At 39.7% G+C, this 24,548-nt stretch overlaps 1 protein-coding gene and 1 long non-coding RNA gene across 6 annotated transcripts in view; one reads left to right on the top strand and one right to left on the bottom strand.

The window, feature by feature from the left end:
• Alx1 (aristaless-like homeobox protein) overlaps window positions 1-24,548 on the top strand; it is a 55,263-nt gene that overhangs the window by 26,013 nt on the left and 4,702 nt on the right. For 2 of the 5 annotated variants that reach the window (XM_011663478.2, XM_011663480.2), the window contains exons 4-5: window positions 23,116-23,253; window positions 24,220-24,432. In XM_011663478.2, coding sequence (XP_011661780.1) covers window positions 23,116-23,253; window positions 24,220-24,432 — 351 coding nt within the window. 5 annotated transcript variants of the gene reach the window in all.
• On the bottom strand, window positions 16,885-17,953 carry LOC105437179. Its single transcript, XR_004064722.1, has 2 exons — window positions 17,714-17,953; window positions 16,885-17,059 (listed from the first exon to the last, which is right to left on the bottom strand). It is a non-coding gene; the product is annotated as an uncharacterized LOC105437179 (long non-coding RNA).

The raw sequence follows: 24,548 nt of genomic DNA, 5'->3' as shown, positions 1-24,548 counted from the left end.
TGCCGCATATAACATTTTGACTATGAAATAAACTTGTAAAACCGAGTAGAGAAATTACTATAAATTCGAAAAACCACTTGCAAATTTTGCTCTGGAATTTGTAATTCCTCCGGAAAAAGTGTCATTTCATTAAGTACATAATGAGAGTACAAAAACGATAAAATATCATTAAGTAATTATAACTACCTGAATTAAAAACAAACTCAGAAACTTCCATGACACCAAAAACAGAATAAACCTAAATTTAGTAGTAATGTGTATTTGTGAAGGAATAGATACTATAAATAAACTTCATAAAAAGTAATGAAAGGGTACTTTCGGGAGTATCTTTAATTGCTGAAGAGTAGGACAGAATACTTACCCAATTAATATATCCACAGACTTCATAGTGCGATTCTTGGTTAGTTTTAGGGTTAAGTAAAGTACAAACCTTATATATATCAGAATCTAAAATAGGCAGGAGATAACTCTCAGTCAGTGTTCAGTCTGTCGTTATTGATATATACATGTAGATAGCTAGCCGTATACCGAACTCGGTGGTGATACTGAGGCTTTTCAACAGGTGCCGCACTTCCTGCCTAGCCGCCCCAACGGGTCCTCCTCACAGGAAAAAGGGGGCAAGTGATGTACCCCCTAGGGGGCAGGGGAGGGCTCCCGTGGGCCCCACCCGAGCGTACAAGCAAGGCGCGATCGAAAGGGAAGCTGATGGCAATCTTAAAAGGTTGTTTGTTAACAAATGAATTAGAAAGAAAATAAGCAATCAGACGGTGCTAGAGACAGGAAACTAAACTAACTATACAACTCAATATACAGGTTCCATTTTTTCGTTTGTTGTATTTAATCACATGTCCCACGAAAAAAGGGTGGAATCAAAATTGTAAATTTGTTAATGATATTGAATATTAGCAAGTGAATGAAAATTATCATAGGGGATAATGTTTGCTTTATATCACTTTAATCAATAGCTTTCTAAGTTTTATTTTTCACCGACAAAAATAGCGAACAGGGTTCCTCTAGATATTCCACCCGCCCCTCCAACGGGAATTTCCCTCAACCTCTTATGTCCCATCTCCAAGTTAAAAAGTTTAGCGGTTGCAAAGAGATTACAGGCTTGTAAGCCTGTTTTTCCTCCACGGTTGATATTAGCACGCGAACTTTCTCTTTACATTTTGAGCGTATGTCACGATCAGAACAAGGACACCATTAGGAAAAAACATGTCTACGATTTTTAACGAAAATAAATATCATAAACATGATCAATAACTCAATCAAAAGAAGAGGATAGCCCGTTTTACCCGTTCTTTTAATGTCAATTTCGAAGAATATTATAATGGAACGTTTTCCCGAAAATAACAGATTGCCCTAATATTCCTATGCAATTCCAAACTTTACAGTATGCATCAATACGTAACTATGTACTACATAATACATTTTGACAATTGCTACCAGACAGTTTCTTAAATGTTATCGCATGCACGACCATAACTCTTCTTTATATTTTATTAAAGACGTTGCAAAGTGTATAGGAATTCACTATATGACGGTGATGAAGTTATTACCCTCCCCCACCCATCAGAGGTGTATCCATTGTCTATAGCATTGGGCATGTGTCCAGACATGTTACGTAATATTTCCGTGGTCACTTCTTCTCCTTCCCTTGATGCATCACGCGTCACAAACAGGACATGAGCAAGGGAGCGCCCCTAAAGAACCTTCAAGGAACGAACAACAACGAAAAAGAGGGGTGGGGACCCGTTAAAAACATGCAAAACAAGCCTCAAAGCTCCTCTTTACATTCAAATATCTATGAAAAGAAAAAATATATACTTTGAGAAATATCAAAAAAATATCGCTTTAAAATTGTACTCATTGAGCAAAAACGATGCGAAAGTTTTTATTTATTTCTAATCTTTTGTAGTGGTCTTCCATGGGGTCCTGAAAAAAACATGATCATAATATGATCATGTTTTTTTTTATTTATTTACATCAAAAGGCATATATCATTAGCAATCAATACAAACTACTTTATTAAAAAATGCTCCTGCACTGCCCATGTACATATATTTGTTAGTGAACTTTTTGTTAATTTTCATAGTTTCCTTTGGTTATATTGCTCTTTGAATTGTTTAGCAGTATAGTAGTACATGTAGTAGAAATAGTAATGATATAGTATGGACTTTTTGCATATGCCACAATTCGTGCGAGGGCAGTATATGAAACGCATTTGTAAGTAAACTTCTCACCATATTCCCCAATCGAAAATGCCTAGGATTTCATTTCACAACTAAGTTCGTGGATAGCCGAAGAAGGGGAAAGTGACTTTGTTTCTAAATACTTTCGTTGCATCAACATTTTACAACCTGGCATACTGAATATTCTATCCTGATAAAGATCATCGAAATCTCGACACAAGAGTCACTCGTTTCTAGGCCAATAGGAACAGATTCCTGAAGGAAATTTGCAGATACTTGATAGCGCTAGTTTTTGCCCCCAAGGTATTCTACAAAAAAATCTAGAATAATGCAATTTTTTTATACTTTGCACACAGGTATCATTAGAGTGTCTGCCCCCATGTTCACCGGGTTCATTTAAAGATTCTGGCGATTATTTTAAGACGCGTGAACTGTGGTGGACCTTTTTACTTCTTTTTGGATACGATCTTGACGGCTTGATACAATGCCAGAATATATGATCATCATTATGTTAGATATATTGATCTTAGTATGAGGTACATTATGATTTTATTTTTACTTATCTTTTCTGGCTTGCCTTTATCCCTTTAATCAAGGCCGTGACCGGTCATAGACACCTGCATACATTTCTCAAACTCAACAAAATTAGATTTTGAATGGGATTATAAATATTAAATTGCGTTAGCAAGGTAAATGCACGCTCTATTGCTATCATTTGACATTTGTTGGGTTCAATATTACTCTCATATATCGGGCATTTGAGGAAGCTATTTGGTGAAATTGTTTCCTTTTAGGAAATAGTAAGGGTTAAAATCGGAAACAATTCACAAGGTATTACTTCCTTTTCATCTAAATGGGTTCAAATCCATTTTATTTCCGCATTAAAAAGGAAAGCTCTCTGCTAGTTTTCTCAGTTGTAATAAATCTGGTAAGAAAGAAAATAAATATTGCGATGTTTCTGTCACGATTTGAATTAATTTATTGTGGTAAATAACAGACACACTGAAAATGAAATTAAAAATTTAAATTGATAATAATTCTATTTGATTTCATAGACCATTTAATTAGTCATGGTGGCAAAAATTATTGCGATCTCAATTTGTTTTACTACGTTCCATGCCTCATGTAGACGAAACACTGAATATTATTGGAAATAGTATAAGTAGCATAGAGGTAATCCATGCTTAAGAAATTGAACTCATTTTCAACTACTGGTCTTAAGTCACAGTAATTAATACGCGTCCTGATAAATGCCTATATATATTTCTACTTCTACGTGTAAGGCTACATGAACCGCACTTTTGGCGCGTAATTATGCGCGGGAAAACATTAAAGACTTTTTGTACTCGAAATGAACAACTATATTGCTGCGATTTGTGTTTGGTGGGGGGACAAGTCAAGATTTTTTTTTGGAGATATTAATACATATTTCCGGTATAAATGTCCTTGGGGGCTTCCTCCGATCAAATTTAGATTAACGATGAAAAACAGAGGGGGGATTAATAATCAACAATTACATTTTACAATTCACAAATCGGGTATACTATCGTGGGCATATTCGGATTATGTATTATGCCTGATTCTGTAATTATACTTTTCTTACATGCCAATAGTTGACACATGAAATTTACTACGTTTATTTAATTTGTCTCAAAGGTCTTTGCGATCGTAATGTTGATAGGCCTATAGTTAACCAGTTTATTTAATATTATGAATAGCCTATACTAATAAAGTGTCAATTGGAGCGTTAAACTTTGTAGGTCTATGTTATTAGAGGCAGACATAAACTTTGTAGACCATTTTCAAGCCTGTATTATGATGATTACAACCTACATCCTAAATGCCATCAAATCATGCGTGTCAATTCATATCAACTTCTTCCTTCTTCAATCTAGCAAACATAACACTTCCTAATTCCCTTCGCTGATTCGTTTCACATTACCCTGGCATACACATAGGCCTATGCATTTTAATGGATCGATCAGGAGCAGCGAATTAGATGTTATGACGCTATCAGAGCGCGCGGAATGTTGATTTGTTTGTTTGTTGTTTTCTCGCGCGCGCGAGCTATGGTTGCCCCTCTAAAGAATGTAACAAACGATTTGACACGGGTTCTTTCTTGTACTACGACTACAATGCCAGAATGACAGATATGCGGCAACAAACATTGACTGCGAGAACAAACTATTCGGGGGAGGGGTCGCAAGTAGCCACTGCCCCCACCCCCATAATGACACTTGTCACCCTAGGACCATTGTGATTTGTTCCGCGCCATTCCCTTGTTTCTAAAAGAACATCAACTATTCGGCGCCCATTCCCCACGCCATAACCATGCGTAACTCCGTATTATAAACCATCCATAAATATGCATTTTATATTTTGTAACTTAGCTTACAATAATCGTTTTACATATGAAAATAACCCTCAAATCGAAATAATGATATTATACCCTCTCAATATTCATATGGGCCCAAATAAATCTCTCTTTTGGTTCTCCTTTATTTCCTCCTTTTATCTCCCCTCTTCTTTCACCGACATTCAGTGCTATTAATACTTGAAAAAAGGCGATTGATATTGCTTAACAGATCCTTGTGCAATAGGAACTATTAAATCAAATGTAAATTCAACTTGATGTTGATCAGAGCAATAAATATGCTCCTTCAATTACGCATTGTCGGAATGTCGATGAGCATTTCTTCTCGACGCTAAGCAAAAACCAAAGCTAAAACGAGGATGATAGAACTGCTTAAAGAAAGTACTCGTGGCCCTTGCCGAAGAGAGAGAGAGAGAGGAAAAAATGATATCATCTTGATATTTTTCCTTACCGGCGGATGTATTTTCCGTCTGCTTTTTATGCATACACTTCGTCATACGCGGCGAAAATCGGGGCAAAGAGTGTGATGTTTAATGCGTTTAGCAGAGGCGCGACTATCAACTCCCCGACAGCGGCTCCCCAGTCGCTTTCCCCGCCCAAAGTTACCCGGCCGTTGCATGGCAGGGAACAGCCCCTTTTCTCTACTTTTCCATGACTCGGCGGCGGGTCGGCAAGCTGGCTTCAAAATAATATACATTGTAATGTCGTTTACACATGTTTGTACTATGTGAGACTGGTGACGAGAACTCGAGGGAAAGAGGGTCGAGGGGAGGAGATAAGAAGGAAAGGAGAGATGAAGCAAAAGTGCAGCGTGGCTTTTTCATTCATCACATTTTCGCTCCTAGTCCCTCATGTAGGAAAAACAAGTGGGGTTATAAATTCGTCGTCTCCTCGCCGCACTCATAAGGGGAGAGTCTGTGATGATTTCGCACATGTTCGCCCTTTTCTGCACATGCTTAAGGGGGTGATAAATGTCTTAATGAACTTTCGATGAGGATCGTGTCTTAAAACATGGAACCGATTTGCACTTTGGCGAAGGTCAAATTTAATAAGCAGGATTAACTAGGCTAAATAAAGCAGTTTATAAATATATAAAGTGGTAATCTCAATAAGTTTCTTTAAATATTACCAGTATCAAGAACATGAATATTATTCATTAAATATCAATACAAATAAATAAATTGATGAAGCTTATAATATGGCACAGTAATCTATAAAAGTGTTATATTGGTTTCTGGGGGGGGGGGGGGGGGGGGTTCCATAACTAAATTTTTGAAAAATCGAAATAAAAAGAAATCTTACACACGCTACAAGGTCAATGAACATATTTGAGCTATCAATTTCACGTCGAAGTAGGGCATACACATGTAAGGGGGTATCTTCAGGGCTAGGAATAGGGGGAAATAAAAAGGAAAGGGTTTGGGGTGACATTGGTGGTACATCGGTATACCACATGTGCGTAAGACGTGCAATATGATGTGCTGTCGTGCTACCTTGTCTCCTATACTAATTAATTTCTATGGTCCAACTTTCCCTTTAAACTGCACCAGACAGGCATAAACGTAAACAAATTATTAAAGTTTTTAGTAGACGAAATAAGATTTGGCGGTGACGTAGAGACTGAATGGAATGTCCAAATTGACATGGACAGTTTTTAGTTTGGTGTTAGAATTGGATTTGCGGTAAGGGTTGTAATACGGGAGCAGGAATGTGGTTTCCAAACGTTAATTGTTATACTTTATGTCTTATACTTAAATGATAAGGAATTGATCTGGATGTAATTGGCGCCTCCTTAACATCGAGAGAGAAAAAAGTTGATTTTTTAATGGTCTCAAATTGTACTTAGGGTTGCACTGTTCTGAATTATTTAAAGTCGGTTGATTAAAGGAAGACTATAGAGTCGGAACGATTATTGAAATAGCGATATAATTATGAGTATGTCTCGAGTCGAAATATCTGGGCTGAGAGGTGACGAAAGCAACCTTCCGTGGGTCACTGCGGCCGATTAAGGCCGGATTAGATGTAAATTGGAAAAAGAAACATGGTCATTGTTAAAAATTATACTTCTAGAAACCCATATCCTTGAATGTACATTACTTATCCCTCTCCCCATAAACCTTTCCGCGCTAACTTAGCGTACGAGACATTGAATAGTATAGGCGCAGTGTGAGAGTGTGCGTTGTAAAGTCGCGCGGTGCTATATGCCGACATCGGGCGGACGCACTGCGTCCATCAGTCTCCGCCTATACAGGACCGGGCAAGCCGCGCCGAGTAGCTGAGTGATGCCGACCTTGGATGGCGCGCGGTACTACTAAAGCGATGCGGGATCCCTTTGCTGTGTGCCGCCCCAGCGCCGGGGATGATCCTGGGCAACCGTAGCGTAAACCCCCAAAAGGCAACATCGGCGCTTGGGCATGATGGAAGGAAAAGTGGAAGGAAAACATCGGGGAGATCGTCCCAGGTCCCTGATGTTTTGATTAGTGGCAGATACCGAGACAAGCATTAAAGTCGGGATCAGTGAAAAGGGAAAGTATCAGAAATAGGTCAAAAATAGAAGAACAGGCATGAAAGTTTCCTATAAAACTATTCCCCAAATTCTCTTACTATCTTAGAAGACACCCGTAGACAGCGTATGCAACTACAACACACTTTATGGCCGTACCATAAACCCGAAATTCTATCAAAAAGGCGACAAGTTTTATAAGTTTTTTAAATCATATTTTGGTTAAAGAAAATTATAGTTACAATACGATCCTGAGGCTTATTTTTTTACACTGCCCCCTCAAACCAATCACAGTCATCCCCAAGGGACTTCACCATCCAAAAACCGTCAATTGATATTTTTCTGATGCATTGCTTTACAAGCACTGAACTAATCCCAAATGTCGCCGCCTCTGCAAAAGGGCTGGATTTAGTCAGCTTTGAGCTGGACCAGGGTTAGATCTATAAAAAGCAAAAATAAAGCAACGTGGCGCGAGACCCTTTATAATTGCTGTCCATGGCGAGGGGGAGATATCCAGATTCTTTTTGATATTATCCCTTGGATTTGTGCCGAAAAATAAGAAAGAATGAAATGAGTTTACCCGGCTATTTACTCGGTTAATTAGTACGAGGGACCTACTCGAGTGCTGGTATTAGGTTTCCAAATGGTTCGGTACACTTGACAGACATGATATCCATGTCAACATGATATCCTTCTACCCCCCCCCCCCCTCTTTCTTTCACCCCATCTCGCTCTCTCCTCTTTACTGCAGCATCCCCATACTATTTTCACTTTCTGTCTATCCATCGCTTAGCGATTGGTTCATTGTCTTATACTTGTGACCCCGCCCCATTTTCATTCTATTATTCCTCCACTTCTCCCCCTCCTTCTCTCCCTTTCTCATCGTCCATAATTATCTACCACCCTCTATCATTTCTCCACCTCTCTGTCTTTCACTTAGTGTCTTTTGCTACTCTTCCTATCTACTTTCCTCTCCTATTCCCCGCTCTATATATCTCTCTCCGCTTCTCCCTCTCTATGGTAATACATATATCTTTATCTTTCTCCAACTATCTTTATCCTTCTCTCTCTCTCTCTCTCTAGGCATATCTCCCATTCTCTGTTCCCCTCTTTAGATGTCTCTGTGTAGTGAGTTCAGAAACTGTGTCATTCGGTTTGAATTTCATATTTCAACGCTTGGATCATCGGACAGAAAGCCGCGGTTCTGAGATCCAAGTCGGGATAGACGCCACTTCTGAAATCTACACTTGTGGCATTTAAAAACTGCAAAAGAAGTGCGTCTAACCCCAAGCAATCTTCAACTTTCTGACCCCCCCCCCTCCCCTCTTTCTCTTTCTCCCTCTCACACTAAAGTCCTAGCATTAACTTTCTTAAAACGTGAACCTTGTTTGAGCTACACGAAAAGAAAAAAAATCGTTTCAAATTGAACCATCGCAGATTTTACACAAAATAATGTCCGCTGTTTCGCATAAAAATGGGGGCGCAGGCGACTAAGACCAACGCATGTTTTATACATAAATATAATATAATTGTTTGTAGTTCGCGAGATTCTTTTAAGATAACATATTGCTTACCTCTAGCTTTCTTCGTTTAATCTTGAAAGTTATCTCTCCCCGAAGTTCGAAAATATCATCATGTTTTTTTTGGTCCGAAATATGAAATGGAAGTTATTCTTTCTGTATCCTATTCATTGGGGAAATCAGACGCGATCGGGTTTAATATGGCAGAAAATTTCTGATCAACTTTTAGGCGGGTCGCGTTGCACCCTGGGAAATTTCGCTAACGAACCGCGTAATTGGCTCTTGGACACGTAAGGCGGCTCTAGACGTGTTCGTCCAGTCTCATCCTTAAATCCGATCTCTAACATTGCGCGGCATTAGCAATCGTGTTATTGGTCATGCGAGCCGATGACGTAGCGTCTGGGGTGGCGAGCCTGTCGTGGCGGGTATAGGATTGCGAGTGCTCAAACAATTTTCATTTCGCATTTTGAAGGATTTGGCGCGCTCACCGGGTGGCTTCAAATAGTGATCACCGTGCAATAGTAGTCTTTTCTCCACTTAAACCCCTTTAAATATTCATCTCCAAAACAATCATTAAAATACAAATGTCTTAGCGGCTAGTTAACAGGCTACGAACAAGTTTCATTTGTAATGCCTTTTGCCACGGCTTACATACCGAAACATGGACAATTGTCACATCCTCCCTTTTTCCAGAAATGTCTATGGTGCATGTTCATGCTGTCGTCTGCACGCCAAGCTTCGATGCATGCCTCTCCACACACACTCAAACTCCAAAACCACGAATTTAACCCCTTCCCGTTTGGCCCCCTCACCTTGCCATTGCCTTGTACATGGCGCTCACCCCTCTCCGGGGCGGATGGGGGTAAACCGACGTGACTTCTTTTGTAGTCGGATTATTGTTTTTATTTTTAACTTCGTCTGAAATCAACAACTTCCCGTTTGCCAGTCGCTGTCTGTGTCTCTCCCTCTCTATGTCCTCTATGTACGAAGATTAACGCGGAGCTGGTCCTTTTTATTTCATCCGTTGGCGAGATTATGCCAAACATTGGGCGAGATTGATCCCCAAGAACTGTCATTAATAGCCCAAAATACGCGGTCATTGGGGTTATAATGTTGCTACAATGGTTGATGTTTGGGCTATCTAAAAAAGCTTATGAATAATTATATACAAATAAACATTGCCGTATGCCACGGACGGTTCGCATATTTCGAATCAAACGAGTGTGTAATGCCTGGATATGCATTTAATATCAACAATCATTATATTCCAATTCAGCTCGGGTGAGAGAACTATAAACACATTGATTGTTTATACACTGCCCGGGGGTGTTCTACTATTTACACAGGCAATGCATTTTGGTTGAGGCCGCTTAGGATAGTAAATTTTGAGCAAGTGGGTTTGAATGGCAATAGTCAAGATAGTAGCGGATTCGTTCAATATTGGTTCTAAATCGTTATTCATTATTTATTTTTGAAATATTTAATTAGCGAAAGTTATAACAAGTAAATAGTATAGATATATTGACGGCTCTGGGAGGCATATAGGTGTTTCGATCTATAGGCGCAAGGGGACGTTACATCCTGCTATTTCTGTGTACGATACTTTTGTATGTATATGCCGTAACATTAGGTGTGTATAGACATTCATGTTGGTTTTTTCTATGCACCATGTCAATATTATCACAGGACAGATACTATACTAGTGTGTGTAAGCTTATATGGAGAATAAGTAAGGAAATACAGCTTTTTGCGCTTAGTTTAAATGTAAAACAAGCTTCAGATGGTTTTAGAACAAAGCGAATCGATATGGTTAGACAATTGGGGGGGGGGGGGTTATGGGAAAGAGGGGCTATAAAGTGCATTAAACCACCGTATAGTGCAATTGTAATATGATAAGGGGGGCTTGATGAAAACAAACGTGCTTGAATATAACAGCCCTTCGAGCACAAACACAGAAATATGAAAAAAGAAAACACCGCCAAACCAAGCAGCAAAAAGAAAGAAAAAATGACAGCGAGTGAAATACACACGATAAAAACATTGGAATAATTTCTTGGTATGCGTACCGGCGAGTGAACTCAATGGAGACGGGTCGAGAAAGCGAGGAGAGAAAGAAGGATTGGGGTGTGTAGATTACTTGTATATTTCATATCGCGAAAGTATATTTCATAAAATATTTGTGCGTTGCTGGGCCCACCGACCATGCCTCTCGCGGTTGGAGGGCAGAGGCAGTTATTTACGGGTTGGCTTGCTCGTTTCAAACGCGCAGCGGGGAGCGCGCGAAAGTCCAAAACACGAAAAGAAAAAGGGGAAAGTTGTTGTAGACGAAGAAAGAAAAGGAATTTAACAAAAATGAGAAAGTTGACATCGTATCTAAGGTCATAAAAGTACAAGTGATTGTACTTGTTCATTCCTTTAGCAATATTTTGCTTTGAATTAAAGACCACGATGAAATGCATAACACAGTGCTTCGATGATTCAACATCTTCTTAAATAACATTTTTAAATCATGAGGAACTTCAACAACAAAAATACAAAATCTTGCAGTATTTATTACCAATATTTCTTTTGTTCTAGTTAATGAATGAAGAACCCATGATATGCTGATAATTCCACACAAGTTTGACCGGTGCATCACATGGCACGCTCTCCTCCTCCTCCTCGCCTCCCCGTTAGTTGCCCGAGGGTACACCGGCGACACTCCCGCTGAGTTGTTTGTGCGGCTCGGGCAATTCCTCTTCCCCCTTGCTTCTCAAATCGCAGCGTATGTGAAAGTTCATCACTCCCTCTTTTTCTTCTTCGTTCCCTATTTTTCTTCTCCCTCCTCCTCCTCTTCCTTCTCCCGTCTTCTTTTCTTGATCTTGTTCTATTTCATCTACGTTTTACGTCTTAAATATATTCTACCCCTCTCCTATTATTTTTCGTGAGCTTTCGATAATTCCTTCGGCTATTGCATCTTTCTTAGTTCAAATTTATCGTTTATGCATTTTATGAACAGGATGGAGATCACTTATTTCACAAGTTTATTGCATCTCTGACTTAATCTAAAATCAGATTTTTATGAATAAATGAATGGATGAACAAATAAATAATAATTAATTCCGCGTTAGGATGAACAAACATTGCTTTATATTCTCTGACGAAGCGCTGTTTGACATTTGGGGCAGAACCTCTGCGATTCTGTCCAAATTCCAATACAATAACTAGTAGCATTTTCATTATTAGACAATCAAGTGAATATTTAGCCCCTACCTATGAACCAGTAGGATCTCATACAAACCACTTCATAAACACTCACTTTAACCAGAGAAATTATCAAATTTTATCCAATAACCCGCAATTTTTTTAGCCCTCTGCCTAAATCAATAAGTACCCCCATTAATCTGTATAGGTGGGACTGGGGAGAGATATTTGTACGCACTTGTTTGTGATGAAGGGCGTTGCGGAGACCGGGGGTCCCCGCGTGAGCTGATGTTGTACGACCGCTGTGCGAAAAATTCAAATCAGCATGCAGCCGTAATTAGACCCGACGTGGGCATAGCAGGGCAACCCCCGTGTGGGGTAGACCACATTGTATGCATGTGATATCATTCCCTTTTTTTGGATAGGTGTATGACTTTCTTTCATCTCTTCTTCTCTTTAACTGCATCTTTTGTAAACACGGTAAAGGTCACTATTTCAAGGAAATATATAGTTTATGGAGAGAGGGCAAAACAGGAATGGACCTATATCTAGAAGAGAGAGAGAGAGAAAGACAGAAGATGAGGAGGAGGATAAACTTTTCAGGAGAGAGTTGCGCCCCTCGTATAGGTCATCGATGTTTTGGTGGTTGTATGTGGTGAGACCGCATGTTGTGCGAAAATTAAAGAAAAACAATAATTTTATGATGGAAAATTGAGCCATACTAGAACGCAATTGAGGTTTGGGACATTGTAAAACTTTCCTTCAAAACACAGCCGTGAGCGTTTTGTCATCATGGACATTTTTTTATATCTTTCTCTAACGTCATCATGAGTAACATTTTTAGAGGTTTTGGCGATGATAGTAAGGGGTATGGGCAATATGGGAAGGGTATTATTGCCCCCACTATAGTATAGTGCTGACATTTGCGTTTATATTCTTTATCCTAACCTTGGTTTGTTCATGTGCAAGAGTGGACATTCACCCTTTAAGAGGCCATATTAAATATCACTTCCTTTTGGAGTGGAAAACCACTCTCCGATCACTCCGTTGGAGTGGAATACAGCTAAAGTTGGAGTGGATTCAATTCTAAAACGAGGTAATTCCCAATATGATCCTTAATGAGTCTTCAAAAAGTAGAAATCCACTAATCTGCTCAAAGAGAGGAACGTCGTCAATCGGGCGTCGGTCAAGTTTTACGATGACGACAAAGCCGTTGACAATGATGTCGGCGTTGAGCGTCTGCTATACGTTTTATGTGCTTGTCATCGTCATGAGCCGTGCGGTGAACGAAGCCGTGGTTGACAGATGGATGCATTGTGAAAGGTTTCCACTTTGGACCCGACCGACAACCCGTGTGAATGCGTAGTGTCTCATATCCCACGCACGGACCGGTCTCGCGATGATGAAAATAACAGTCGTGTTTCAATCCTGAAAACTCACCGACAATATAGAACGAGAGAGTAGAGAGAGAGAGAGGAGAGAGATGGAGAGGGAGAGTAAAATGAGATAGAAAGAGAGAAAGAGAGAGAGAGAGAGAGAGAGAGAGAAAGTGATACTTCATGAAACACTGAAAGTAAAGTTTGGTTGGAAGAAACGGGGTGCGTGAAAGGGAGAGGGAAGACAAAAAAATAGGCGAGAAAGACGCAGAAAAGACTGATCATGCTGACAGAGAGTCGGATAGAAGGAAAGATAGAGAGAGATATATAGAAAGAGAGCAAGAGAAAGCAGAGTGAGAAAGAGAGAGACCAGAGAGAGCCGAGAGATTGTATCGTCACCTTTTCAGAAAAGTGCAAATTTTAAGTAAAAAACCATCCGGCGTTTTGTGAACCCGACGGTAGACGTCGAAAATGAAAATTTCACACGTCGGCTTTTTCGCAAAACATAACCGACCTTCTTTCCAATATGTATTTCCCCTCATTATAAATTTAAATTATATTCCCAAATATAATTTGGACTTCAATACTCACCAATAATTATAGAACATTATTGTGCGTTACAATTTGTGTCCGCTTTATTATTCTACAATGTATACTCGATGAAACTGTTTAGATACTGGAACTCAATAATATTTATGAATCACCCCCTCCCCCTTTCCTTTAAAATACCCCCTTCTTGGAAAACTGTTGTCGGTTGATAATTTTCCCCATTTCCAAGTATTTTGTCAATAAGTCCTCTTCAAATGTTAAAGTCATAAATATGTTAATGCTATAGTGACTATGGATTGACAATGTTCTTAATTTCTACTTCCCCATTTTCTTCTAAATAGCTCTGTCTTCCTTTCCTATTACGCTTTGCTTAATACAGAACGAAACATCCTAAATTCCTACTGAAAGGGCGATTAAGCTCTAAAAATAGTAGGCATGTTTGGGAAAAGACTATGGGCGACTGGGATCACAAATAGCTATGATCGGAGGGAGTCATTAACACCTGGCCATTGTGACGTCATACTCACCTTTGTTACGTCATAGTGGATTAACTTCGGTTTTCCGGTGCTATAAATGTACATTGTAAACGATAATAAAAACAAAATGTTCTTAACATGTTTAACAAAGGAGCGAATTAGAGTATGTGTGTTCGAGCAGACACAAACTGACGAAAGATGCTCTTTGAAATCACGGCGATCCTCAATTTATGAAAATGTTCTAAAATTATTCGCACAGCCTTCCAAATTCCGAAAGACACCCCACGATGTTTGATTCGAAAATCACATCACTCATTTGCGATGATAAACGCCACAAGAAATGCGACGAAATGCACCATCAAGTTCCCCCTAAAAGCATTTAATGCGAGCAAATCGTCGCCCAATTTTACTTTAATCATGATAATGGTCGTTTAATACTGGCAGCACGCGTGCACTATCACCCCCAATGAAAACAGAGAGGGATAGCAAAAGAAAACGAAAATGCTCCATTAATTTACGCCAGACACAACAGCCTAATTCACGTAATTTCATTCAAAAAACAAGGTCAAATGTGATCACGTGACACAGTCAGTGATGCACGCCAGCTACACATCGAGTTGCCTTTTTTTTTTCTTTCTAAAAGTTTAATATGGTCATCAAAATGTATCGCAATTGTCCCGGCTTGTTACGCCGAGCGCAGGTTTGACGTGAGCGAGTTATTACAAGCCATACGTCAATATGTATTTAACATGACGTTATTTACGGAGTGCGGCTTGCATGTATGGAAACCACAGCGCTCCCACGGTTTTTTAAAACTATTTTAAACCATCCCCCAAAACTTGATGATAAAATGTTAAAACAGGAAAGCGGTGCTTTGTTATAGTCAGGCTTTAACTCATGGAAAAGACGAAAATCCTTCGTTTTTCTGTTCCTTTCATTTTCATTTCAAGGTCATTTTATTTTCTCTGGGGAGAGTTTAAAATCTTAAGGACAGACAGACTGATGTCTTAAACACAAACGGCCTTATACCTTTGGAGCAATCAATCGAGTAAACCGACGAGTTTTGTCTGTTTTTCCAATAATTCTCTCTTTGCCAACTTCTCTGTGCATGCCATGCTAGTAAAGACATCTGATATAGTACAGCACCTTACATTTTGTACACATTTTGTGATAGCAACTATTCCTTTAACCATTTTGGTCCACTATAATTAAAAGGATTGATTACCACTTTTGTTGTCTGAAGACTTTATTTTTGGAAGTTATCTTAAAGACATATTTTTACTGTTAAAAATCTATATCACGTTACATTGAAAACACGCTATCAATCCTAGGATTTGGGTGTTTGTTATCAAATTACACCAATAGCTGGCGCTAATACACTTTAATGGCCATGGGTCTAAGACAATAATCGTGTGTGTAATTGGCTTTCCCGACAGATTTTTTTTCTTTAATGGAATGTGTCATTTACAGTCTTCTTTCTACTAATATTTGCATTCGTTTTATGCCAATATTGTGCAATATCAGCGAGTTGTTATACTCGGTCAAATATTTGACAGGAAATGTACATGGCTCCATCGGCCTTCGATTTTGTATTACAAGGCTATTGCGAATCCACTACATGTACTACGCCGATTACGTAATGACAGAAAAGCGCGCGCCTTTTAATGTTACGAGCATGAAATTTACGAGACACACGTTGGGTGTATTTCTCCCGACACATTATGAGAGGTACTACCCGCCATTCTGTCTCCGATTACGTAATTGATAGGTTCCAAAAGGGAATATTAATAAAACATAATAATTCTTTTCCCAAACTCAAATCCCCCATCACACTTTTCTCTCTCTCTCTCTCTCTCTCTACATCTTTCTCTTGTTGCGCTTTCTCTCTCCCTCTTTTCTTTCATCAGGCCTTAAAAATGACCACAAAGACTGTGAATGCACGCACTCTGGTAAATTACTTATTTGCAAAGTATATTATTTCCTTGCCAGTTTACTATCCATTTACACGTAATTAACAATACTCGTGTAAATTACATAATTCCAACGTATCATAATTATTATCCCCGTCATCAATTTACATGAAATTAACAATACACGTGTAAATTACATATTTGCAACGTATACTTCCCTATACCAGTTCACTATCAATTTACACGAAATTAATAATAGTCCGTCCCCCCCCCCCCCCCCCCCTTCCTTACTCTATACCAAAGCAAGACGGTCATCCTAATTGCCAAACACCAGCATCGCAACATGTTTGCGCATTCCTGCCATAGCATCGAGATACCTGCATAGATTCCCTGCTTGCGAGACACGCGCCTCTTTGTGAGTTAATTAGGCCAAGAATTTCGCGCCTTCGAATTTTCTCGCGAAGAACTTGTAGGCCTATACCCGAAGGAAACGCTCTCCCACAAATATTAATATTGCTCGTTTTTATTATTTCGTTTAAAAAATATTTTGCGAATTAGAATCTGGTCTTATGAATTATCAGTATGCTGTTGAGTTTCTCTGACTAAAAATGATAATAATACAGTGCAATAATATAAATGTCTACGTATATATAGTTATGAATGTGCCTACACATTGCTACAACCCTCTTTCTCCCCCACCCCTCTCTCTCTCTCTCTCTCTATCTCCATCTCTCTCATTCTCCTCCTTTTCACTTCTCGCTTTAAGATCCACCACCAAAATTTTTTCAATGATACCTCAAATTCTTTGATCCACCACCATCTCCATTCTCGTCTTACAATTCAATTTCATCCCTGGCACCCCGCGACCCGCTTTCGTACGGTTCCCTTCCTCCAAGCCCGCCCCACAGCTCCCCGAAGACGGGAACGTGAGATGATGAGGCTGTATGTGATATGCCGACATCTCGTTCGCATGTGCCTGCGCTAGACAGGAAAAAATGGTTTTGATATAAAGAAGAAGAAAAAGAAACAGAAGAGAGAAATCAGAAACAATATGCCTCGAAGAGGAGGATGGTGAGACGAATTAAGGTAACTGTCATGTCGAGAAAAGTATACCAGTCCTTACGCGTTTTGTTTTTTGGCGCCTCTTCAAATTTTGTTTTCTTCTCCTTTGCGCGTTTACATTCCCTTCCCTTCTCTCACCCCCCCCCCCCCCCTTCAACCCTTCTCTCTCTCTCTCTCTCTCTCAATATTTCTTACTATTTGCGACTTTAATCCTGGTTTCAAGACACATACTTTTAAATTCGTATAATGCTTCAATTTCAATTCTTAACATAGGAAAAGAGAAATTCGGAAGAAAACAAAATATACAAAAAACGAAACAAGGCAAACAATAAAAATGTAACGCGTACGCAACTAAAATAAAAACTGCACCATGCAACCCAATCAATATTGGCGATCATTTTATTTCTTCATCTTTCATTTCCCCCCTCATAACCCGGAGCTATTTCCCTATATCCCCGTCTCGATGAATGAGATCGAAATAATGAACGAATGGGGGGCTTATTATTCACCTCATTCCCTTCTTACACCGGCGACAATCTTTGCAAGTCCTCGTAAATTGTGGGCTTACCGTTGGAATGTGCTGATCGGAGGAGCTTCGGCGCGTTGACATGTCTCTGTATCGGTGGGCTCTCTGCGAGGTGGGCGGAGGGCTGTGTGCGGATACTGGGAGAGGGAGAGAGAGAAAGAGGAAGTGTTTCGTTGTATTTATTTTGCCATGGCAACCGTAATTGCAGATTTCAGTTACTCCGGGTTATTTCTGATGTTATCTGAGGGTGTGATATTTTACCTGCATAATATGCTGTCACTCGCAAGCTAGGCTAATAAGGCTTACACAAAATGATAAATAAGTTATGAGCTTGTCAACAGTTGCGACTTTGTTATAATTCGCTATGTAAAAGAGTCGCAATTTCCAATCTAAGCTTTTACGAAGGAATATGATATAACCTCATTATTTATCTTGTTCTTCATTAATATTTTACACAACAAGAATTAAACACATCCCCCCCCCCCCCCCTCTCACTCAAACATATTTGTCATGAGAATGGGATCGCCGAAACTTGGGAAATGGTGTGCTCGCCGTTTTTGTGAGCCGAATTCAGACTAAGGGCTAATTCTACGCGTTCTATTTGTGTCAAATTTGACACATTTTTCACCTTTGTATCAATTTCGTTATGGGAATTAATCGAGGCCAAGATCTACCGTTTTTGTTGGAGCATGCCTGCCTCAGCAGTGACGAGCAGGGCCGCTCCCCAGTGACCGCTCGACTGATATGCCGTGATAGCACTCTCTCGAACACGGGCAGATTGTCAAACCGCGGTTGTTCAGCAGTAGTCAAAGTGATAAATACATGGAAATTATTAAATACGCAATAATATTTATAAATAAAACATGACAAAATAGAGGGTTAAATCTCTAATTGGGCATGATTTATGTGATCTATGTAGGCCTATATCTATGTGTTTTCTGCGAATACGTGCATGTTTTACCTCATCCAGAGTTTTACGAAGCTAGAGTGTCCCATCACAAAATTCACAACATAATCCTTTTCCAATTTGTCCGTTTCGAATACCATAACATTTGATAGAATTCGTGCGAGGGAATCTAGATTTCAAATTGTGGAAGAAATCAACGTTTTATGTCCTTTGTTATTAGACCAAGCAATTGATTTCAAATAGGTTATTCATTCTATTTTGTTTCATTTTATCCTTTGTCTTTATCGTGTTGGTTTTCTGCGCTTGGACCAAATCTTGTCCTAAATCTCCATTCCCAACCTACTTTAGTAATCTTTCTATCATCCTCCTCCTCCTCCTCCTCCTCCTCCTCCTCCTCCTCCTCCTTCGCAAGCCGTGAACTCCCTCTCCCCCTTCTTCCCAACTCGGCCGACTTCTTTCTTCTTTCGTACACCACCAGTCTCGGTTACCGTAACGGAATCTCAAGGTTGCTGCAGCCCGCTTCCTTCCCGGTCTCTTTGTAGTCGCCGCCCGATGTAAAGAAAAAGTCCAGCGGAGAGGCCTGGCTCGCTTATCCCCTCATCCCGTAGTCTTTAAATTTGATTCGTAACATCGAGTGTTGACAGGGGCGCCCTCATTTTCATTTTCCCTAAACTTTTTCTTCTTCTTCTGCTTCCTCTTATTCTTCTTTTTCATCATCTTCTTCTTTTACTTCTTCTTTTTCATCTTCTTCTTCTTTGTCTTCTTCTTCTTTATCTTCTTCTTCTCCTTCTCCTTCTCCTTCTTCATCTTCTTCTTCTTCCTCTTCTTTATCTTCTTCTTTTTCTTCTTCTTCTTCTCCTCCTTCCCATCCTCCTCATCCCTCTTCTCCTTGTTCTAATATACAAATGTCTTTTCCTTTGCCATTTCTTTTTTCTTCACACATCATTTTATTTTTTATTTTTACTTTCTTTTTATAACCTATTTCTTTCTCATACATTAGGGGTTTGCATTATTATTATTAATTCATAAAGATACATTTCAACTTATGTCAAAAGATGTCAAAAAAATGCATCCCTAGACTAAATTGAGTTATCTCTTGTCACTATGCTTGTTAAAACAAAGGCGAGAAATTAATGTAACACGACTAACCCACAACCATTCAGAGAATTCCATGTACATTGCACAAGATTGGGTGAATTTCACACAACTGGCATCTCACGAATTTCAACTATCTCGCAATAGTATTGTTCTTAGGATGTAACTTTCAAGAACGCAACTTTTATATTCTGATCAGAATGTTAGCAAACTCTTTACAAGCATTGATCTATGAATCACATTTTTGTAAATGTTTCGATGAAAACACACCTAACAAAATACACTTTCACTCACAACTTGCCCTCCCTGAAATTCTTGAGTGAAAATGTACGAACCGAGCACGTAGTTCGTTCTGTTTTTCTTCCTCGCTAAATATCTCTTTGTTGTTGACGGGGAAAGTATCATGTCATGTCTTCCCCTTTTCTCATGAATCGTTTTGTTGTTATAGAAGAAAATCGGGCGGCATATGGCGCGCTGTCCCGCCTCCCATGTAACATAAACACTTGTTTTCATGAGCAACAAACACAATGCGAGTATGTATTATCCACGGGAGCGCCTCCTTTTGTTTCAAGCCGCGGCACCTGTCCAGTGGTTTCCGACTTTCAGTATAATTAACCCTCTAGCTGCCAGGGGAGAACGGGGCAATGTTGAGGGAGATGTACCGCTTTGGGGTTCGAGAGCGAAAGGCGAAGCGCGCCGCAGGTGTATCGCACAGTTATCTTTTGGGAGATGTTTGGTTTCGACGCGGTTCTATATAAGAAAACAATTCCAACACCCCCCCCCCCTTTCCTCATTCTCTCTCTCTCTCTCTCTGTCTCTCTCTCTCTTTCCCTCAGTAAGATTTCTTTTGTATTCGTTCTCTCTCGCACTGCGCCTCCCATCCCCCACCCAACCCACCGCCGTCGCATTTCAATCAAAACACTTTATCCATACACATTAAAAACAAAGCGCTTCACAGAAAGCCCTCCGAGCCCGCAACGCGTCTAGTATCCATAGCAACGGAGAACTCTCACTCTCACTCTCTCTCTCTCTCCTTTTCTCTCCGACTCGCTCTCCAATGATTTCTCCAAAGTCTGACAAGAAGAAATACAATCGCACATTAATGGTGTGTATGTCATTCAGTATACTATCTGGTTTCCCTCTTCCAACCTTATCCCCTTTCTCCGACTTCGCTCTTTTGTTTGGAAATGAAATTAGGTTTTAAAACAAAAAACTAGACTGGGAAGGACACTTGAAAGCTTTTAGCGAAATGAAAACACAATCCCGTTTTAACATACATGTATTACTCTACGTGCCGTATCGAGGTGCAGAAATTATCTTTACGTATGACCTATTTTCGTTTGAGAGAGAAGTGTAGAAACGTATGTTGGGGGGGGGGGGCATAATTCTAAATGTTAAAACATAAAATTTATAATATGCGCTAGATTAATGTACAAATTAATATGGAGTATTATTCCAAAGATAAAAAAAACAATTATTCTTTTATATTAAACTGCGTTGTCATACCGGTGTTAGCTACACAACATGTGGTGGGTGGCTGGAAGAAAAGAAACAAAATACCAGGGTATTTTTTAATCTTTCATATCGGTCTCCCCCGGGGGAGTTTCTCTCAGCGGATAGCGAAGGTAGCCCGTGAAATAGGGAAAAAAAGGGGGGGGGGGAGAGAGAAAAACATTGACCCGGTTAAGGTTACGCACTCTGGTTCTCTCTCTGTTAAAAAAAAAATTCTTTTCAATTCTTCCCCGCACCCTTTCTATCTCACTTTGTCTCTCACTCTTTCTTCTTGCTCTCTCTCTCTCTCTCTCTCTCTCTCTCTCTCTTTCTTTTACTCCTTCCTTTCCTCTGCTCTGTGCCTCCTCTTCTCGCACCGTTTCTCTTCTTCTCCCCATCTCTCTTCCCTCTCTTTACTCATCCCGCCCATCCCATTGTCATATTCTTTATCCATTTTTTAAACCGATCCCAAAGTCAAATACATGTTTTGTTCTTGTTATAGTGTAGTATGACATGATTGTTTTGTAAATAACCTCTACTTGATTTCCGGGGAAGTTAAGGCCTATAATTGCACATGTACCATAATATCCAACGCACCTCCTAAAATAATAGTATTCAAAGGATGAGTTGATAGAGGAATGAAAAAGTTGCAAAAATTACAAGAGCAAAACCGGGAAGAAAATGAGCTACCGTGCCACATTCGAGCAGAGAGAGAGAGAGATAGAGAAGAAAAAAAGAGAGAAGGAGGGAGATGGGGGAAAAAAATCAGTTTAGAACATCTGCCCAAGTGCCTCCAAATAGAATAAATATTAAAAAGATATTTTACAAATGGCTTCGGGCATTTTGAATTAAACCTCCGCGACCTTTTTCACGGCTCGCACCTCTCTCATGGGACACCAGAGCGGTACTCTGTCGGCTTGCCAAGCAGTGCCTCTCCCGTTGTGACCCCAATACTTTCCGCTACATTATCAACGTGCTGTTCTCTCTCTCTCTCTCTCTCTCTCTCTCTTCATATGCCTATTTCTTTTTTCTTTTCTTTTTTCTATCTTTCTCTCTTTCTTCCCCCTTGTTTCCTCCTTTCTTCTTTTCTTTCTCGGTGAATTATTACTGTAATGAAATTAGAATCAAGTTCTTTTGACTAAAATAATCCTCAACAACAGAAACACTATACTATAGGCCTGTCTCGAACGTTTACAGCATTGTGTAAGCTTACCAAATCGGTCAACTACTGATGTCATAACGTAGGACGTTCGACTATTTCATACTGAATGAGAAATGTTATTTCATCTCGAATAGGTCGAAATTTTATTAATTTTCATCACATTCTGGGACACCACTATATAGCATATTCAGATAGCTGGCGCTGTTGCCGATATAGTGGAACAAGGACAACCACCCAACCCGCTTGCGCGACCATGGTCAGCATTGAAATACACCTACCAAGTGTTTTACTAGCTTCCCTTGATCTTTTCTTGTTTCTTTTTCTTCCCATTAAATCTCTGTTGTGAACTTGTACATAGAAGTTAAGAACCACCTGTCTTTAAAGAGCATTTCTCTTGTTTGTTTGAGAGACCTTTGTAAAATCTTATGACTGTGTCTTAATTAACCGTACCTAATTATTTATATTTCCTTCAATTAAAATTGAATCAAATTATATTTATCTCTATCTCTATCCCTCTCTCTCTCTCTCTCTCTCTTTACCCGCCCATCCCATATATTCTTTATCCATTTTTAGCCGATTCCAAGGTCAAATACTACCCATATTGTGATAGCATGACATGAGTGTTTTGTAAACAATCTTGAATTGTATGACTGTGTCTTGTTACTTCATTCAATTTATAAACCATGCCTAATTATTTATATTTCCTTCAACTTAGATTGATTCAAATCATATTTTATTTTATGTGGCGATTTACAATCATCTTGATCTCCTCTTCTTTTGTCTCTCCTGATCCAGGTTTGGTTCCAGAACAGGCGCGCCAAGTGGAGGAAAAGGGAACGCTTCCAACAGTTCCAGAACATGAGGGGACTAGGACCAGGCTCCGGTTACGAGATGCCCATAGCGCCACGCCCAGATGCCTACTCACAGGTATGTAGTAGTGCAGAGTGGAGTTGACACCCCTGTAACACCCCTCTTCCTTTCATCATTAACCCCCAGTGTATCTAGTCACCCCCCTCCCCCTTCTTAAACCTTACAAACCTCTAAAAACCAAAGGTGATAATAATAATATATGAGATTTGTAAGGTGCCAAAATCGACTTGAAAGCAAATACTCCAGGCACATGTGAGATGCCCATGGCCATCGATACCTAGGCACAAAATCGCAACTGTGTCAGGGTGCAGTTTACTCGCCCATGTACACACCCCTCCTAAATCCATCGCTCTTTAACCTATATTTAAAGAGAGCCATTGCTTATAACACATACTCAAGGCACTTGTTATAATCTTCCAAAAAAGAAATCAATTTCTTAAATGTATTGAGCCTTCCTTTTATGTCTAGATTTGTGTTATTGCAAAATGCATAGAAACTGCTAGAAATCACTATAGCTTTATATATACATATTCTTTTGTTGAGAAAAAAAAATTGTGTTAGCATGCGCAAAACTACACTGTTGTCAATCTGTCTATATATCTGTATCATTATTCACGCATGTGCTGTTGTGGTACCATATTCTTTACACTGTATGGATATAAATCATACTACCGGTAGTTATCTGTTGTGTTGTTTGTGAAAATTAAAAGTAGTTATATTGCAGTGATGTCCAAGTGATGTAGTATCGCAAACTGTTTTTGTGCCGAATATATATATAAACCCCTGTGTCATGCTTGTTTTTGAGTGAAACACAATATATATATTGGCTTGTTCAAAATACCCTGCTAAACAAATATATACTCATAAATATATCAACAAGACTGCTTTTGTACAAGAAAGCTTTTTTGAGAGTTTAACCCTTCTGTAGTTAGCTGTTCACAAGCTGAAGTGTGCTTTCTAGAGTTAGTGGCGTTAACCTCACCCGATTAAACCCAACCACTTAACTTGCCCCCCGCTGAACAGGTCAATTCTCCCGGCTTCCACGTCCTCGGTGACTCGCACCAGCCCCCCGCACCCGTAGAGGGTGCTATGCTCCGAATCTGCCGAAACCTGCAGAACCTGCGTCGGGAATTCGACTCCAGAAAAATTGGGTGCCACCCGTCCAGTTCGGTAGGAGGCACGCCAGGCACCAGCACCGCCAACGAATCGCAAGACTCCAGCAATCACTCTTCAATGGTAAATGAGCGTTTCCATGGATACGCATCACCTCCTTCTCAAGTTCTCGGACACCATCCTTGCACCGTCACTTCCTAATTTCATCTTTTTCATCCTGCACTACTTCTCTGTCCAAT

This window comes from Strongylocentrotus purpuratus, unplaced genomic scaffold, assembly GCF_000002235.5.
Source record: "Strongylocentrotus purpuratus isolate Spur 01 unplaced genomic scaffold, Spur_5.0 spur5_scaffold_18, whole genome shotgun sequence".
Lineage (NCBI taxonomy): Eukaryota > Metazoa > Echinodermata > Echinoidea > Camarodonta > Strongylocentrotidae > Strongylocentrotus > Strongylocentrotus purpuratus.
Note: the sequence above shows the minus strand (reverse complement) of the source record. Positions and strands in the feature narration are given on the sequence as shown.